Source organism: Schistocerca serialis, chromosome 2 (genome assembly GCF_023864345.2).
Source record: "Schistocerca serialis cubense isolate TAMUIC-IGC-003099 chromosome 2, iqSchSeri2.2, whole genome shotgun sequence".
In the NCBI taxonomy this organism is placed as follows: domain Eukaryota; kingdom Metazoa; phylum Arthropoda; class Insecta; order Orthoptera; family Acrididae; genus Schistocerca; species Schistocerca serialis.
Window position 1 is genome coordinate 705,565,707 of NC_064639.1, and position 20,414 is coordinate 705,586,120.

General features: G+C 38.1%; 1 protein-coding gene across 1 annotated transcript in view; it reads right to left on the reverse strand.

Annotated features, from left to right (window-relative positions):
* Positions 1–844: 844 nt before the first annotated feature.
* The window catches only part of LOC126457859 (uncharacterized), a 93,441-nt gene continuing 73,871 nt past the window's right edge, over positions 845–20,414 (reverse strand). The window contains exons 6-8 of the mRNA XM_050094505.1: positions 18,236–18,462; positions 6,799–7,020; positions 845–2,660 (exon numbers count right to left, since the gene is read on the reverse strand). Coding sequence (XP_049950462.1) covers positions 2,367–2,660; positions 6,799–7,020; positions 18,236–18,462 — 743 coding nt within the window. The 3' untranslated portion in view covers positions 845–2,366. The remainder of the gene's footprint in view (positions 2,661–6,798; positions 7,021–18,235; positions 18,463–20,414) is intronic.

A 20,414-nucleotide genomic window follows, 5' to 3' on the forward strand; every position in this document is an offset into this window, starting at 1 on the left:
CAGACAGACACAATCAAAGGAATGGTAGAAATATTTCAGCTTTCAGACAAAGTCCTTCAGAAGTAGGAAACACTCACACAACTCACATAACATGCCTGCTGTCTCCAGGTGCTAAGGCCTGACTGAAATATTTTTAGAATTCTTGCTCATTGTGCATTTCTACAGCTCAACACCTCCAATGTGTGGCAAGTAACTCTATCCTTTCCACATTTGGGTTGTACGAACTATCAATATTATACATGCTGACATGCTTAAAATTATGAAGAAATACTATGGCTGATCCTCTTATAATTATTTTGCATTTTAGGATAACAAATACACACAGTCACATGGTTTACTGATGGGTAGTTGCATGGCAGGTAACCTCACGGGTATTTTTATTGATTATATTGAACGAAAACTTTTCCAGAAGTTTAAACAAACAGCTGACAAGTGATGAACTAAAAATGTTACATAGACAACTAACTGATTTTGGTGGTGGTTCTACAGACAACGAGAACACATTGTTGCTCCAACTGAACAGCATGCACTATAAGATAAAATTCATGATGGATCTAGAGAAGGAACAAAGTACAAGCTTACTTTACGTCAAGACAATAAATAATGAGCACAGGCATTAATTCGAAATTTTTTGAAAATCTACAGTAGACGTTATTGTTCACAATTTACCTAGCCATCGTTTGATGCATATAAAAGTCAATTTTTTATTCTATGGTAAGCTTAGTAATAAATGTTCCTCTAGAACAAAAGGAATTTGATGAACTTTGGATACTCGAACACATCATGAAGACTAATGGATAAGAGCCTGATATGATACAAACATTGAATAATAATAAATGTCAAGGAAAGAAAGGGAAAACAGATGATAGGTTAACACTATTAAAGAAATCAAAGATGGGAAAGCCTAAGAACAGTGTTTTACTTTTTCTTGGTAACATCTCATGTACGGTCATTAGAGTATTCCATAGCATGAAGGTGAAAGTAGGTTTCTGTACAGAGAACCCCTGGAGAAAGAGATTGCAGCACAGCACTTAAATAAATAAAAATTTTCTTGTTTGAAAACCTATAAACGTGCAGCAAGTTTTACGTATGTTGGATGGGCAGAATGCTTAGCAACAGTCTTCGGGAAAGCACAGCTGCAAGCAATAGTAAAAACCCACTTTTTAGCATGTACATTACACTACACAGGAATGAAACATCAAACAGATAATGAAATATGGATCCTTCATAAACTGAATAAAGGGAAAGTTATATAGATTATTAAGGAGAGGGAATTATATAAGTTTTCATAAATGCTCTTCAAGTGGCAGCTATCAAACTGGAAGCATTCTTGATGGTTGGTGGTCTTTATACCGGTGATGGTTTATATGGAGCCATTGGAGAGGTGGAAGGTGGTATGCAGAGCTGAATACACCCATGTGAAATTGATAAAAGAGCTGGTTTCAAAATTTTTGACAGAGTGATAATAATGGTCTGCCCTTGCTCTAGACCTTGAAGATATCATCAATTAACATGAGCAGGCAAATGAATGACCCATAAACACCTTGGCATATGAGGGCATGTGTGGGTGCCCATCCCTGCACCATGAATTGGCTTGTGTTATCTCTAAGGAGATGTAGCTGTGAGCAGGGATATAGTTGGTCATGTGTGTACAGAATGATACAGTGGGTTTGGAGTCAGCTGAATTTTGGGAGAAGTAGAACTGAATGGTAGGAAGACCTTGGGCATGGGGGATGCTGGAATACATGGAGTTGGTGTAAAAATTGACAATCATAATGATATTTATTAAAGTCAATGTTTATATCCTGTTTGGAACTTTTTTTTTTCATTTAAGTGTGCAAGATTGTGAACACCTTTTACAACTTCTGGATAGAAATCCAAAAATGATGACAAAAATATACTATGCATTAATTTCACTAGGTACATCATATGCAATAGAATAATTAGTAATATGTTTTAGTTGCACTGGGAATTTGAGTTCTCAGAAAAAAATTAGATTAGACAGTAGATGTGACATATTTCTGAGAGAGAGAGAGAGAGAGAGAGAGAGAGAGAGAGAGAGAGAGAGAGAGAGAGGTGTTCATTTCCTCATGAAAAAATTTGGGAATCCCTAAGAACAAAATTGCAAAATATAACAAGAACTAATAAAACAATGTATATCCATTTGATTTCACTATATTATTAAATTCATTATGTATTTTTTGGCTTTACATTTTCTACTGAAGTAGTGCTCTAAACTACAATAATAAATAGTTTCAATATAAATATCAATAATGCATAAAGGTTATTATGCATATATATTTCACAGCCTTTTTAAAATAACGGTGCAGGCAACCGTTACACAAACACAAACAGCAGTTATAATATTAGTTGACGTCAGAGCGCATAATGTCCAGTAACTTTTTTGCAAGAGGTTGTCTGAGGTCCTCAGTTGGAACAATGGATAGACTGACTGCTATATTTTTTTCCGTAAGTAATTTTTCTGCAGTCTCTCTGCCATCCAAAATGCTTCCCATTAGAGATGCACAAACGTTGACCCATATTGAGCACGATGTATGCTTCACAGATTGTGGAAGGCAATTAAAGAGATAAAGCACTTTCTGGAAGATTTGCAGAGATGACTGTACATTTTCTGATAGTATGGCTTGACAAGTGTTTTCCTGTGAAAGAGAATGTGTAATTAGTGTTTGTTCTTATTAACACAGATAATAGATTAAGTGAGATAAAGTTATATGCATACACAGCTAAACATACACTTACAGATATACTGTCATCATCATTCTCCCTCTGATAAGATAATATGAAAAAAGAAAAATATCTCTCTCTCTCTCTCGCATGTGTGTGTGTGTGTGTGTGTGTGTGTGTGTGTGTGTCCACTCTACCCTCTCAACAAGGCAAATGCGTTGTTATTGGTGAACTGTCGATGACATCTTCTCATATCGACATTCAAATAGTTACATTGTCTCATTGTGGCATTTTGGTGTATTGTTCAATCTGTTGCCAGCTCACGGGAAGATAAAGAAACTCATCATTGGATCTCTTCTGTTAACATCACCTTCATGTGGGTCTCAGACTACAGAATAATACTAAAGAACCTGTCTTACAAGTCAACTCCTGCTTCTTGCACTCCTAACTGCCACAATCTGAACAAAAGCAATTGGAGATGGTGCTTGAATATGAACACAGATTAAGCATTGAAAAATTCTTTTAATATAATGATAGTTTTGTATTTTTTGATGTATGTGGCTCACATACCATTACAATTTATTTGGTGTGTGTGTGTGTGTGTGTGTGTGTGTGTGTGTGTGTGTGTGTGTGTGTGTGTGTGTTAGGAGAGAGGAGGGCAAAGGTAGAAGTGGAAGAGAGGGGAGGCGGGGGAGGCAGTTGAGTATGATGTTGCACTTGAAGGAGTCTGGGTCGATAGTTGAAATATTGTGCATGAAACAGAAACAACCACTCTGCTGAACACTCTGAAGCACACCATTAATAATCGCAGTGAGAAAACCTGAGCAATCGGATCTTTGTATGTAGTTTTTCGTATGTTTATATTTTTGTATCACATGTCGATAATCACAATGTTAGCACACACACACACACACACACACACACACACACACACACAAAAAGTGTCAGATACAAAATTTATGCTTTTACAGTATAAGTGAAATTTACTGAAACTCTGTGCAACTGATAACAAAAGCAGTTAAGTATTGTTTTCACAAATGTTTATTTTAGTCATGATTGTTTCATACTAAAACTAAACTTCATTTTTGCAATAGGGCCAGAGAGAAATAACAGATAAAAGTAATGATGAGGTATTATGTTAAGCACCTGACAGTGGGCTTTCAGGGCTCAAAATGTATCATGCTGTTTACTAAAAATCAAGACAGTGACTGATGACACATGCTTTTCCTTTATAATTTACAGCTCTTCAGTTTTAAGCCAAAATAAATAGCACTCTAACAAAATTTACTCTCACCATCTTCTTTGCAAAATGAAGAAAGAGTCTTATGAAAAAGTCACATATTTATTATGAAATTACTTAAATGAAAACCTCAGAGCTTTATGGTCATACAATTAGCTAAGAAAATAAATGAGGGGGTATCATTTATAATAGATGTAATTCATAAAGTTTTGTTTGAGAGTAACAAAAATAAATAGTTACAATTCTGGGACAATAAAGTAATGTTTCTGATCTAAAATCAGATGCTCTGGCAGTAAAACGCTTCTACATCATAGCATAAAACAGAGACATAATGGATGTATTTCTAAAATTTTGACTGAGAATGACTACCAAGTAGAAGTATAGGGATTTTTACCAAGTTTCCTTGCACGATGTGTGTTCAATTTTTTACAGAAATAACCAATACCATGTATACTATCGATTCATGTATAGGTGAACATTATATATATATATATATGCTGTTTAACTGAATGAATTTCATATGATTTTGAATACAAAGTATTATATTTCAGGCTAAAATGTATAAAAAGAAATTAATTTGTTACAATTGATATTTACCAATGGTTAAAATTCTTCTTGTTTTAAAAATATTTGAAACTACGAAATTTCTGGCATACTTAAAATTCATATTATTAATTCCACAATATAACACTAAATATTAAATTTATTTCTGGATTCATTTATAAAATAATGTTATATCTTGGTGATGCTTCTTTTTTTTTATAAGAAAGTTTGTACACTTTTTTGCTTTGTAAACTCTTTGTAATATTGTGAGTACAGCAGAATGTAATATCGTGACAAAGAATAAAATTCAAGAAATATACAGGAAAATCTTCATCAGTTATTTAGTCATCAGAAACTGGCAATGTTAAATCAAAATTTAAGCAGCAAGAATGTACCCCTAGACACAATAAGTGGAGCCAACAACAACAACAACAACAAGAGGAGAAAATGAAGATAAGTAAAAAGTTTTTCGTTTGTATATCTTACGGCTCTCGAAGTTTTTTGAAACTAATGAAGACTCTAACAGAATTTTAATCGTGATATGTGGGAGGGTAAATTTACAAGCCTATCTAACTTAGTTTTGGATGCCAACAATTTGCTGCTGTTGCAGAGATTGTTGATGTTGCCCAGAGGTAATCAATCAGACAATCAGTGCTTTCAAATATTACTATAGATCAAATGCAAGTAAAAATGAAATTTTTTCTGGTAAGTCTTCACTTATATCAACATATCTCTGTCCTCTCCGTCTATAAATATGATGTCCCAACAATGTTTCTCATTACAATAGCATTTCTAGCACTATACTAAAATTGCTTGCTAACTTGAAGAGCCCGTCCTTCATATACATTCGTAACGAAGTGCCAAATAAGGACTTACAGGAATATTTCCTGATTAACTTAACAATGTAGTAGCACCACCCACATATAAAAATAATGAAAGGAAATCACCTCTAATTAAGGGTCAAGGTTGGAAGAAAGCACAGGTCACTCCTGTCTACAAGACGGGTAGCAGAAGAGATCCAAAAAAATTACTGTCCAATATCTTCACCACTCATTTCTTGTAGAATCTTAGAACATATTCTGAGCTCAAACATAATGATGTATCTCGTACAGAATGCCCTCTTCCATGCCATGTAGCATGAATTTCGAAGACATAGATCACATCAAACCCATGTTGCCCTTTTCTCAAATGACATCCTGAAAGCCAGGGATCAAGGCAGTCAGGTAGACGCAGCATTTCTTGATTTCCAAAAAGCATTTCACTCTGTACCACTCGTACTCTTATTATCAAAAGTACGATCATATGGGATATTGGATGACATGAGTGACTAGACTGAGGATTTCTTGGTAGGGGGGATGTAGCATGTTATTTTTGATGGAGAGTCATTGTCAGGTGTAGAAGTAACTTTAGATGTAGCCCATAGAAGTATGTTGAGTCCCTTACTCTTCATGTTGTATATTAATGATCTTGTGGACAATGTTAATAGTAACCTCAGACTTTTGCAGGTGATGCAGTTATCTAGAATGAACTTCAGTCTGAACGAAGCTGTACAAATATTCAGTCAGTCCTTGATAAGACTTCAAAGCGGTGCAATGATTGCCAGTTTGCTTTAAATGTTCAAAAACCTAAAATTGTGCACTTTGCAAAATAGAGAAACATAGTATCCTATGAATAGCATTAATCAGTCATAGCTGTAATCTACAAACTCATACAATACTTGGATGAAACACTTAATAGATACATGAAGTGGAAAGATCACCCAGTCTCAGTCGTGGGTAAAGCAGGTAGCACACTTCGGGTTATTGGTAAAATACTAGGGATATGCATTCATTCTATGAAGGAGATTGCTTAAAAAATCACTTGTCCAACCCATCCTAAAATATTGCTAAGGTGTGTGGGACCTGTACCAAATAGGATGGGTAGAGGATATTGAAAGTATATAGAGAAGAGTAGCATGAATGGTAACAGTTTATTTGACCCATGGGAGAGTGTCACTGAAATGTTGAAAGAACTGAATTGGCACACTCTTGAAGATAGATGGAAACTACCCGGTGAAAGTCTCTAACAAAGTTTCAAGGACCAGTTTTAAATAAAGTCTCTAGGAATATATTAGAACCTCCAACAGATTGCTCCCATAGGGATCGTGAGGATAACATTACGTTTATTACAATACAAACTGAGGCATTTAAACAATCTTTTTTCCCACACTCTAAACTTGAGTGAATAAAAAAAGTGCCAATGACCGGTACAGTGCGACATACCCTCTGCCATGCACTTCATAGTGGTTTTCAGAGTATAGATTTAGATATACAAGTAGATGTCATACAAACCATTATAAGTAGTCCAAGATTTTGCAGGGAGAAATCTAAGAAAGCTGCAAAATTTTCTATTGCATTTTTCCTGTTGATAACAGCTGTTATAACAACAATTACATCCATAAAAATGTGAAATGATTCGATGGCAGCATTTGATTCTGGTTTTAAGATCTGGAACAGCTTCTCAACACAGGCTGATAATAATTTCCATTCCGTAGATGTGAGTTCTGTCAGCACCTGAAATACATCAGACACTGATTATCTGACAAAAAATCTGTACCTTTTGATAAATACGTTACACTGACCTTGCATAACTGCACAAAACAGTGAGCAGACAATAGAAATATTCTGAAAGGGATTATAACTTTTTCCCCTTTACTTATTTGACTCATTAACTACGCAATTACAAGGAGGTAAAATCAGAGCAGTATTTACCTCCAAGAGGGGAAATTCTGACTAGAAGGACACATGCACATATGCACACTCGCAAATGCACAGAGAAGAACAAGAGAATTATGCCAGCTTTTATAATTATTAGTTCCATTCAGTCAACTTTTAATTTTATAGTTTTCTCATGTAACAAGTGAATTTTACTTTTGATATCATTAACCACACAGATAGACATACTCATTTTTTCATGCAGTTACTTCACCCTAAATTAAAATCATTGGAGTAATCATTCAGATGAAGTAAGTTGGACATTAGCCTATTCAAACCTTTGATCGAATAACAGATCATCATATTTCATTGAACTTATCTGCTGTTTTTATTACTACCTACCTGCTATATTTATGCAGAATACTGCACAACAGAGATGAACAAAAGCAGTAAAACATATCAATGACAACAATATGAGGTAAAAGAAGACTACAAAATAAAAACAACTACGAGGTAAAATAGTAGTAGCAGTAGTAATAATAAGAAGAAAATATAATTTAACAAAACTGATAAAAAATCTATGCACAAAGTGGCGGCAGGAGAACACGTATGTTAAAAAAGGTTTTACTTATGCAAGCTTTTGGAGCCAGTGGCTCCTCCTCCTGGCAGAAGGGTTAAAGGGGAAAGGAACTGGAGAGCAATAAGAAAAAGAGTTAGCATTCAGAAAAAGACACCCAGAGCTCCAGGTCAGGGAAGACTTACTGGACAGGAGTTCCTTTCCCTTCACCCCTTTTCTTTCCCCCTCAACTCTTCTGACGGAAGAAGGAAAGCTTGCATAAGTAAAACTTTTACTACATGTGTGTCTCCTGCTGCTGCTTGGTAAGTAGATTTTTTACCTACCCAACTACATTATATTGTATAAAATTGATTATTTTCATTGCTATAATAAAAATGAAAGATGATTAGGACAGTAGTAAAATGAAATGGAAAAAAGAGTGGGACTTCAACGCACTTTCTAACAATGCAAAGCAGTCGTAACAGACTCAATTTTTGAATCCACAAAACCAAATGATCTTTTTCAAGAAAAACCAGTAAACCTCTGTTTGTTTAAAGAACTTAACTCCCATGTATAAAACAGCTTCAAACACCTCATTACTTTACAAATGAGTTAATTTTTTAAATATTTGACTGTAAGTATGCAGGCAAGAAATAGTTCGGGAAACGTGTACTATTATGCTTGAAGTTTTTAGGAAGTCACTAAGTGCTCTCATTATGAAACAGTGGAATGTGAATGTACTAGAATGTGTTTAAATGTAATGCTCTGAATTTTTAAGTGAAAATTTTTAAAGCTTTATAAATAGAACAAATCTTATTAACATTCTAAATCTTCATTCTTCATGTCTACATATTTGCAGCTCTCTATCACTAGAGGGCTCCAAGTTTTAGTGTATAATATGGCGATGTGTAACGTAACTACGTCAGTGTGTGAGAAACAGCATGCTGTAATCCAGTTTTGAATTCAAAGTTTCTGTCCTCACAAGGAGCACGCTCTCCTTCAGTATGACAGTGCCAGACCACACATGAGCACTGCAACATCTGCAACACAACCTATCACCTTGGGTTCATTGTCATGACTCATCCTCGACAGAGTCCTGACTTGGCCTCATCGGATTTTCATGTGTTTCAAACACTTAATGAACACTTTTGAGGATTTCACTTTGAAAATGGTGGAGCGGTGCAAGCAGGGGTCAGGTTATGGTTCAGTCGAGAAAGTCAAGCATCCTACAGTGACAGTATCAACAAACTGGTCTCACCTTGGGAGAAATGTATTTTTCACTAGGGTGGATGTTGAGATGTGAATATGCGGATGGGTGGCACTGCGGGGCTCAATCTTCAGAGAGATGCCCATCCTCCAAGCTCTGCTCCCTACTTACGACAGTGTTGTCTTTAAATCTTCTTGTAAAATTCATTCATTGGTAGAGTTTGACATCGCTGACCTTGTCTATATGCTCATTTTTCAATGGTCTCTTTGAACTCTGTAGTGAAATCTGCCAGAACTTAATCATGTGTCTGATGGACCGCAGTTTATTGTATTGGGTACTATCTTGCCATTTGTCTTCCTGTTTCGCCAGGTTGCAGTGTCTAATGTATGCCCTTAAGTCTAGTTTGAGTATTTCCATCCTCACTACTTCTCTGGTTAATTTGTCCGCCAGATCATTACCTAGAATCCCAATGTAACTCAATATTCACATACGTACAATGGATATAAATTTACTGTTGAAAGCATACAGTTTGTCATGGATAACAGAGACCAATGGATGTTTTGGATAGCACTTGACTATTGATGAAGTCTTCTCACATTATCAGTTGTGTCAAGGCATCGTTCTGTGGTAACATTTCAACAAGTTTCATACTTGTCATTTTCAGGCAAAATGTAGGGTTTGTGTCCTGTCCAGTTCGTCATAGCCACTGGACTGCAGGCTCTTGTGCCTCGTCTGTGTTGGCAGTGCCAACTGCGTGCCTCTGGAAGGGGTGTCATCATGCATGGTGGGGGAGAAGTCATGACTGGTGGTGGTGGTGGTGGTGGTGGTGGTGGTGGTGGTGGCGGCGGCGACTCCCTGTGTGCTGACGTGTGTGAGTGTCGCACCCTGTTGAGGCCTGTCCATTCTGTCCACTGCCTTCGCCAGATTCGCATTGGAGTGTTCTTGTGGTGTTTTTGTTATCACTGCATCCCATGTGGTGCTAAGTTGGATACAACTATCTTGGTTGACCGGTTGACAAGGTTATCATGAACTCATATCTCCACAATAACCTTGTCAACTGAGAGAGCGGTAACCAACTCAGCACAGCATGGGATGCAGTGATAATAAAAATATGACAAGAACACTCCGATGCGAAACCTGCGAAGAAAGAATGGTTATGCGACACCAGCAACTGCCAGCGCAGGGAGCCGCCACGCCACTGGCCATGACTCCCCCACCACCACATGTTACAACACCCCTTCTGGAGGCACACGATTGGTGCTGCCGATGCAGATGAGGCAGAGGAGCATGAGGTCCAGAGGCTAGAAAGAACTGGACAGGACATGAACCCGATACTTCACCTGCAGATGACAAGTAGAAAACGTGTTGAAACATTGCCACAGAATGATGCCTTGACTCAACTGATAACCAGAGACGTTTTCATCGAGATTTGCAGAGAAAGTCTAAATTCGCATACAGCACTTGTCTACTGTTTGCAACACACTCACGGAGTCACTAAAATGAAATTCTGTCATGGGAAAAACATTATGTTTTGTAGTGCTTGATGTATGGCTATTAACTCTGCAGTATAAATACTGGACGTTTTTGGTAAAGAATGTTGTTGCTGATTCAGGTTATGTACATATGCATAGCAGACTTTTCTATTATCTTTGGAGCCACATGTGTAAAAGAGATTAAAATGTGGATACTGGTGGATGACTGAATGAAGTGCACAGTTGTAAAAATTGGGAGTTGTATCCTCTTTTGTGTCACACCTTATGTGCATCCTTACTACTGCTTGGGAAACCTACTTTGGAGGTGTTTGCGATTGAGAATATTGCATACGGGTAATCTGAGGCAGCTGAAGTTCACTTTGGAGTTGGTTGTCCTGCTCTAAGGCACTTCATGAGTAACTGGATTGTTGGGTTGTAAGGAAAAAAGTTCTGAAGAAGAGAAATTTGTTAACATCAAGTATAGATTTAAGTGTCAGGAAGTTGTTTCTGAAAGTATTGTATGGAGTGTAGCCATGTATGGAAGTGAAACATGGACGATAAATAGTTTGGACAAGAAGAGAATAGAAGCTTTCGAAATGTGGTGCTACAGAAGAATGCTGAAGATTCGATGGGTAGATCACGTAACTAGTGAGGAGGTATTGAAAAGAATTGGGGAGAAGAGGAGTTTGTGGCACAACTTGATAAGAAGAAGGGACCGGTTGGTAGGACATGTTCTGAGGCATCAAGGGATCACCAATTTAGCATTGGAGGGCAGCGTGGAGGGTAAAAATCACAGAGGGAGACCAAGAGATGAATACACTACGCAGATTCAAAAGGATGTAGGTTGCAGTAAGTACTGGGAGATGAAGAAGCTTGCACAGGATAGAGTAGCATGGAGAGCTGCATCAAACCAGTCTCAGGACTGAAGACCACAACAACAACAACAACAAGAAAAAAAAGGATCCTGGGGGTGGTTTGGCATTTGATTAATTGTGATTGTATAGCTAAATAAATTTTGTTGGCATTATATTTTCAGTGGTTGTACTCCTGCGTCTGCAAGAATGCTATCAAGTGGGCTCATTCAAAAAACTCCAGTTGTCAAATGGACCCATTGTGGTGGATAGGGTCTAATATTTCTAGGATGGACAGTGCTTCTGATCCACAAACAATGCTTCCACAAATGGGATAAAATAAATGCTTTATAAAATGTTAATGGAACTTTTCAATCCACACCCCAAGAGCTGTTAGCATGGAAATGGAGACTGGTCGGTTTAGTTGGGGCAAAGGACCACATAGCGAGGTCTTCAGCCTCATCGGATTATGGAAGGAAGTTGGCTGTGCCCTTTCAAAGGAACCATCCTGGCATTTATCTGAAGCAATTTATGGAAATCAAGGAAAATGTAAATCAGGATGGCTGGATACGGGTTTGAACAGCCATCGGAAATGGAAAGTACTGGGTATCTTTGTGAAGGAGGTCCTGAGATGGCATATAGGTGGTAATCATGTACATTTATTATCAAAAAGTCTTAAAACATGGTACTGGTCTACTACTTCCAGTTGTTGGGTTTTGAGGTATAGTTCTGGATAAGAATGGGCAGACCATATTCTACAAAAGCACATGATGCACTTCACATCCATTTGCAGGGTATAGCTGAAGATTCAGATTGGTAGGTGAGAAACAGTATCAATGGTTTTGTGCCCATTTTAATGACTGCTGTATAGCTGTCTGTAGTTTGTGTTCTGCTGTACACAATGATATGGAGCTACAATATTATGCTGGTGCACTTATGTCCCACTGAGTCTACTACGCCATTTATTATACTTAAAACTGATCCTTGTAGGACTCCATTTTCTTGCATGTATCGAGTACTGAGGGTTGAACCAACCCTGACTGTAAACAGTCTAAGAGAGAAAAAAAAAATTGCGCCAAGGCTAGAAACATTACCCAAACAGCTAAGTTCATAAACTGTTTACGTGCTACCCTGGTTAAAGTATATAACGTAAGCAAAGTGACTCTATCCAAACCCCAGTGCCGAGGCAATTGTGGTGGACCTTGGACCATAGATCACAGGGGTGAGTGTCAAGCAGCGGAGATGTGTGTGGGCAAATAGATGTGCAACTGTTGTGTAACTGACTGCCCAGATGAACCAAGGGACTATCAACAGTGTCTCCTCAATGACAGTGCAGAGAACATCACTGTGTATGGACCTCTGCAGCAGGCACCTGGTTCATTAACCAATGCTGAGTACTGTTCATCAGCAACAAAGTCTGGAATTTCCATGATAGTACTGCAACTGAATGTCAACTGAGTGGTGACAGGTGGCCTTTTCAGATGAGTCACCTTTTATGCTCCATCAGACTGAAAGCAAACATCCTGCAACAATCGTCAGAAGGGTTCTAGCAGGAGAAGAGGACGTTATGGTCTGGAAAATGTTTCCATGGCATTCCCAGGGTGATCTTGGAATTCTAGATGGCACAATGGATCAATACATGTATTCATTTATCCTTAGGGACCACGTCCACCCCTACATGTAGTTTGTTTTCCCTCAGCATGATGGCATCTACGGGTAGGACAATGCAATGTGTGTGCTTTGAGGAGCAGCAAGACGAGTTTACTAAACTCCTTTGGTCACCAAACTCCCTGGATTTAAACCCAATCAAGAATCAATGGGACCATCTTGATTGGGCTATTTCCACCATGGTTCCTCAACCGAAAAACCTAGCATAGCTGGCCACGGCACTAGAGTCATCATGCTCCACATCTCTGTTGGTACCTTCCAGAACTGCACTGGCTCTTTTTCTGCATGTCTTGCTGTGGTCCGCGCTGTGAAAGGTGGTTATTCCGTCTTTTGACAGGTGGTCACATATTGTCACTGCACAGTTAAGAATGTTACAGAATAAATTATAACTCTCTAGCATGCATAACGTTGTGTATTTATAACAGGAAGCAGAAGGCTGTTAAGTTTGCCCCCTACCTATGGAAAAATCAATGTCTACCCCAGTGTCTGGCAGCACTATGTAAGTAATTGTGGCTATTTTCACTTGTCACACCCTTCTCATCAGTTCAACTAGCAAACTGGACTGCCATGACTGAGCAGCACATGACACTATAAAATAAACAAAGCTCAGTTACAATGATATAAATAAATAAATGGTTGGGATGTGACTTATTTAATAATTGCCAACTCCATGAAGTTAATACCTTGTAATAAATTATGATTTATCCATTAAATAAGATCCTTATAAATAAACCAAACATTGGACTAACAAAGTTCACTTAATGTTATAATTGCATCGCATAACTAAAATTCGAAGTTCCATCTGGCTAAATCACATAGTAACAAACACCAGTACATAACTACCTGAAATTCAAGAGTTTTATACAATGTTGAAATGTCAGTACTTTACTTGTATTCCAACTGAGTCACGGCCACACAGTAGATTTCCACAAAATTATGGGTGTCAAAAGCTCTCCTCAAAAATTTTGGTATGCCCCTAGAAAGTAGGGCCCTTTTGCTGCACAGAAAGCAAATTCGAAAATTGCAACTCACTAACACATATTCTGCTTTGCAATTTGCTGAAAACAGTAGTGTTCATCACAGTGGAATTCCAGAACTGAGTCCTGACTATTGTGAGCACTTTCTATGAATCTCATCACATCCTGATAGTGATCATTATCTAGCCAGTCAGAAAGTAAGACAAAATTTTTTCTGTTGCCTCAAATTCTTTGACCAAAGATGTGTAAAACAGAGGGGTCAACATGAACTGTCCACTAATATTTGTCTGCTAGTGGCAACCCCTCTATAGTCCAACAGTTGTGTTTTCCTTGAAGTGCAATATGGTCAATCATTCAAATATTACAATAATAAGTGCGTACATACATTTACAGATGTGTATTACCACAATGATTATTTTGGCATCATATACAATGTTCTGGGTTTGGGTTGTTTGGGGAAGGAGACCAGACAGCGAGGTCTCATCGGATTAGGGAAGGACGGGGAAGGAAGTCGGCCGTGCCCTTTCAAAGGAACCATCCCGGCATTTGCCTGGAGCGATTTAGGGAAATCACAGAAAACCTAAATCAGGATGGCTGGACGCGGGATTGAACCGTCGTCCTCCCGAATGCAAGTCCAGTGTCTAACCACTGCGCCACCTCGCTCGGTACAATGTTCTACTTTTAATAAATTTAAATGACAACTTGTTTTCTCAGTTTTATTATGACACTCACTAATCTTAAATTACAGCCAATTTTGCTAATTGCCATTTTATAAAAGGTCAGATTTAACTGTAATAATCATCTTTGATCTAGATGGTATGGAAGTTATAGGATATATAGTATTACCCCACACTGTTCACTCACTGCAAGAACAGGCAGTTTGAGAGTTTAATCACCTTTGCACCATTACAGAGAATAGTAGAGCTGGTAGTTTTTCTTTGTAAAAATTAACTGCAAGCTTTAAGGTAGTACTTTTTTGCTGAAAGAAAACTGCTGTGCATAACCAATTGTGTAAAGGAAGTAAAAGTAAACCTACATTCTCAGTGCAGTTTAGTAGATCATACTGTGCCCCCCATAGTGAGTGGGACAATGTGCTTTTTGTACACTGTTCAGCCCATAAGCATGCCTCAAAGAGTCTTTGGATGGCAAGGGGGGTCGTCAAGCCAAACTAATTTCTTGAGGAAATGGCGTACAGCACAGCAATGTTGTTTGAACATTAAACAGCTCCTGTCAGGAGAGACAAAGCATTCACAATCTGCCTTTTAGAAGAGCACTCGTATGGCCAGGTTCCAATGCCGACCTCAGGTGTACAGCCCCACAGGTTCAGCAGGCATGTGTATCAATCATGTTTTGGGTCAGTATAATATGAGGGTAGTTTGATAAGTCTGGTAAATTTCCATGAAAGAATGGAACATTTTTGTTGCACCATCATGATTGGCAAGCTTGATTATTCCAAAGATTGTATAAAATTTCATCAGTATATACCATACAGTTCATTGTTGACAGCCTTCTGACTTTCAGTGTGTTGACTGCTACTGAAAATGGAAAAAAACCAAGTTTCTTGCCATTATTAAACATTTTAATTTGAAGGGTTGAAATGCCACACAAATCAAAACAGAATTAGATTAAGTTCATGTGGACTCTGCACCTTCACTGAAGCCTTTTTCTTTTGGATTAAACATTGACTTTCAAACACCGAAGACAAAGCAGAGTCTGGCTGTCCAGCTGAGGTCACTACAAAGGGCAGCACTGACAAAATCCATGCTATGGTAATGCAAGATTGCTGAGTAAAAATTTGTGAGATTGCTGGAACTCTAGGTATCTCAGTCAGTTGGTAAGCTGATGGCCACTGTTTTCTGGGATTCCAAAGGAATAAACCTCACGTGGAGAAAGGCAGGAACATAACTGGATTCTATTCTGCTTCAATGTTGGATCATGTGAAACTTGCATTGACTGACCAAGGTTGGCATACAAAAAAGTGCTCTTTCACCAAAATAATGCATCATGCCACACATCAGTGAGAGCAATGGCGAATGTGTCCCCACCCACCCTATTCACCAGACTTATCCTCTAATGATTCTCTCCTGTACCTAACTTGAAACTTTGGCTTGCTGGGAAGACATTTGCATCACGTGAGGAAATTATAGTTGCCCCCCCCCCCCCCAAAAGAGACTATGTCAAAACATTTTTTCTTCTTTTTTACCATACTTACACATATCAGACACTTCTCAACACTGCTGAGGGTAATTTCGAGGCTGTGAAGTGTCAAGACAGAAATCTCCAACCTTTTGGTGATTTGTCCATCTTTCAAGATGACAATACACAAACACCCTGCACTTACTTCGTGAACACTTTCCTCCACATGCTGGAATCGATGGAACGAAGTGGCCTGTGGCATATGCTGATGTAAGCCCAATTCACTATGCTCTAGACTAGTTCAAACTTGCAGGGAACCTCCTCAAACAGTAGCAGAGTTCAAGAGAGCCATTATTGAAGAGTGAAACACATTGAACATGTATTGGCCACCAACTAGACAGCATGTCAAGGAGGATCCAAGCATGTTACAATTTTTGCAGTAAAGAAACTAAAGGAACACATTACTCAGTGTTACCCAGCAGCAGATGTTGAGTTCACATATGTGCACTTTCGAACAGACTGACTATTGTTTTGTTTTTATTTCACGGTAAAGCTATATTTTTTCCATTTTTCATTTATTTTATTTTTTTAGTTCCATAAGGCTTATGATTTCACTCCTTTCTCCCCTTGAATCTAAGCCCACACACATTCACATACATGCAGGTGATGAATGAAAGGTTGCGAATATTCTCCAAGCAGCCAAACATAACCGTTTTCAGTAAATAATCAGTTCAGTTGGACCAGGGGACTCCGTCCATTCCATGTGAACACTGCCCACACCATTATGGAGCCATCACCAGCTTGCACAGTGCCTCATTCACAACTTTGATCCATGGCTTCCTGGGGTCTGCACCACACTCTAACCCTACCATTAGCTCTTACCAACTGAAATTGGGACTAGTCTGACAAGGCCACAGTGTTACAGTCGTCTAGGGTCCAACTGATAAGGTCACGATCCCAGAAGAGGCACTGCAGGCGATGTTGTGCCGTTAGCAAAGGCTCTCACATCAATCATCTGCTGCCATTGCCCATTGCACCAACAGCTCAATGCAAACGCTGCTGCTCTCCGTCATTAAGTGAAGGCTATCGGCCACTGTGTTGTCCATGGTGAGAAGTAATGCCTGAAATTTGGTATTCTCAGCACACTCTTGACACTGTGGATCTGAATACTGAATTCTCTAATGATTTCCAAAATGGAATGTCCCATACGTCTAGCTCCTACCACCATTCCGCATTCAAAGCCTGTTAATTCTCATCGTGTGGCGATAATCACATCTGAAACCTTTCACATGAATCACTTGAGTACAAACGACAGCTACACCAATGCACTACGCTCTTATACCTTATATACACAATCCTACCATCACCTGTATATGTGCATACCGCTATTCCATGACTTTTGTCACCTCAGTGTAAAAATGAATTACAGCTGAACTGAGATTTACACAACCGCAATACAGGACCGAAAAATAATATTCATAGAGACTTTGCCTCCTTGCCTACAATTCAGAGCGGTATGTATTCTGGTGCAAATGTCTTCAGCAAGTTTCCATTGATACAGAGCAACAAATTGAGAAACTCTATAAATTTTGAATAAGAGTAAAAAATTATATTATTAGCTACTCATTTTACAAATGATCACATTATATAGATTCTAGGTTTGCAGATTCCTGTTAGCTGCCTAACAATTAGCAAAGTTCATTGCAAACTGATCTATAGTCTTATGGTACATACATAACTGATTTTCTATGATAGACACTGAAGTGGTCAATAATAAACTGAGCTAGCAAGAGTAGACAAACAGCAGCTATTCTATGTAAGTGAGGAAGCAATAATTTTATTCAAAGTGGGGGCACACTGTTTAATTTTGGTTTGATAAATGTAGCCTGACTATGCACAAATACCTTACAACAATTTAATAACAGTCTAATAATTAACATAGGTGCTAATAGATGTTTCGGTTTGTAGAAGTATTCAACTTTTTACATATTCCAGAAGGTACTCCTCCACAGCGAGGTTCAAATAACGAATGAATCATTGAAAAGTAGTGAATTTATAACATCTATTTATTTGTGTATAGAAAACATAGGTTCTGACAAATTTTACAGCAAACCTTTACCTTTTTCTCCAAAATATTTTTGAGAAAAGCAAAAGTTCTAAAATTATAGGCAAAGAGTAAGGAATAGGTATATTGATTTATTCATTACCTGTAGCACTGCCGCCTTGAGTAATACATCTTTTTGTGGGCTTTTTCTGATTATGTCCACTAATGAACTATGTTCCATCTTTCCATGCATTGCTGCCACAAGAGCTGAACTCAGGTTTCTCTCACAAGCCACAAATTCATCTTCCACCAACAACTTCTTAAAATATGGGATATTTATTGGTCTTAATATTGATTTTAGCTTTGGAGAAAGCCAGCTTTTTAAAATTTCTGGAACATCAGTGCAATATATGTTACAATCAATGAAAATATTCACCTGACATTAATGCAATAGTGAAAATATCTCATCAAACTTGTCAATTAAAAAAGTAACCTTTCCGTCAAAATTGAACAATGGAAATTCCAGTCTGGAATATCAACCATGAAAGTAAAGGATAGATTGTACTTACCATAAAGATGACACATTAAGTTGCAGACAGTCACGTAAATGTTAGCTTTTGGCCACAGCCTTCATCAGAAAAAGAAAGTGAAACATACACACATTCATTTATACAAGCAAGCACACATGACCACCATTTCCAGCAGCTTGGACAAGAATGCAACTGTCACATGGAATGGAGGCAGAAATTTGGAGGGAGTGGGGAAGGGGGAGAGAAGAGCGTTGTCTGGCAGCGTGTGTAGAGACTAGACTGCCAACAGGCGCAGCGTTGGGAGACTGTGGGACAGTGAGTGAGAGAGGGAGGCAGGGAGCAGAAAAGAAATGGAGCAGGGAAAGATGAGTGGGAGCACTGGCAGAGGGTGGGAGTTGACAATAGGGAGGAGGTGACATGACAGAGGGGTGGAAACTGTGGGAACAGTAAGTTACTGAAGGTTGAGGCCGGGATAATTTCAGGAGTGGAGAATGTGTTGTAAGGATAACTCCCATCTGCGCAGTTCGGAAAAGCTGATGGTGCAGGGGAGGATCCAGATGGCTCTGGTAGTGAAGCAGCCATTGAAATCAATCATGTTATGTTCAGCTGCATATTGTGCCACAAGGTGGTCTCCTTCGCTCTTTGCCATAGTTTGACAGTGGCCATTAACCCTGGTGGACAGCTGGTCTGCAGTCATACTAATATCTGATCTGCTAGTGAGTGCAACATACAATCCTCTTACATACTGCAAGTGAATTATTATTGTGACGATATACTGAACATTAGAAATGATATAATAAGATATTAACCTGTCATTCACACTACAGTTTTTTGCCCGAACATATATTTCTACAGTACTTAAGTACAATGAGATTCAAATAGTTTACACATCATTAAAGCTAACCATTCCATTACTCACAACTGAACAATCCTCCTATAACTACTTCTCCACTGTGGAATAATAAGACATGCCATCAAGGAAAGAGCTCTCCTTTAAGGGGGGTTGGATGTCAAACGGGCCGATTTGGAGCAAGGGAGGCACTACAGGACATTTTACTTTCCACTGTCTATACTTTTACAAATAAATTAATAAAACTTTGTCAGTGTGACCAGGAAAGATTCAGGGATTCACACTCATACATGTGAAGTGTCATCATTTTTTCACTTACTATTTGGCTGGATTTGTTGCTATAGGTACACTTTTCTTCATAAGTAAGAGAGATTCTTCGATGCATTTTGCACAGCCTACAAACCATACTTACAAGTGTACGAAACTCAAGAATTTTCCAAATCTATTAAAAACTGTGGTAAAAATTGGGATAATTAACTATAAAATTTGAGGTTTTTCTGAACATGAAGTTTAAAATGTAACAGCTCAGTCATTTTTTCATAAATTAAATAAATTCTAGAGTTTCATACACCTGTAAGTATGGTTTGTATTCTGTGCAAAATTCATCGAAGAATCTCTCTTACTTATGAAGAAAAATGTAGCTATAGCAACAAATGCAGCCAATAGTAAGTGAAAAAAAAATGATGAAATTTAAAAAGAATTATTTTATTATGTTTTTACACTTCCATTGCTATGAATATTAATCCTGACTCCTTCCTGGTCTTGCTGACAAAGTTTTATGAATTTCTTTGTAAAAGTGTTGACAGTGGAAATTAAAATGTTCTGTGGTGCCTCTTCTGCAGCAAGCCAGCCCGTTTGATGTTCTACCCCCCTTAAATCATCAATCGTCTATCAAATATTGTATCAGGATAATCATCAATTAGTCAACTCAAAATTTTATTTCTATTCAAAATTTTAATAAT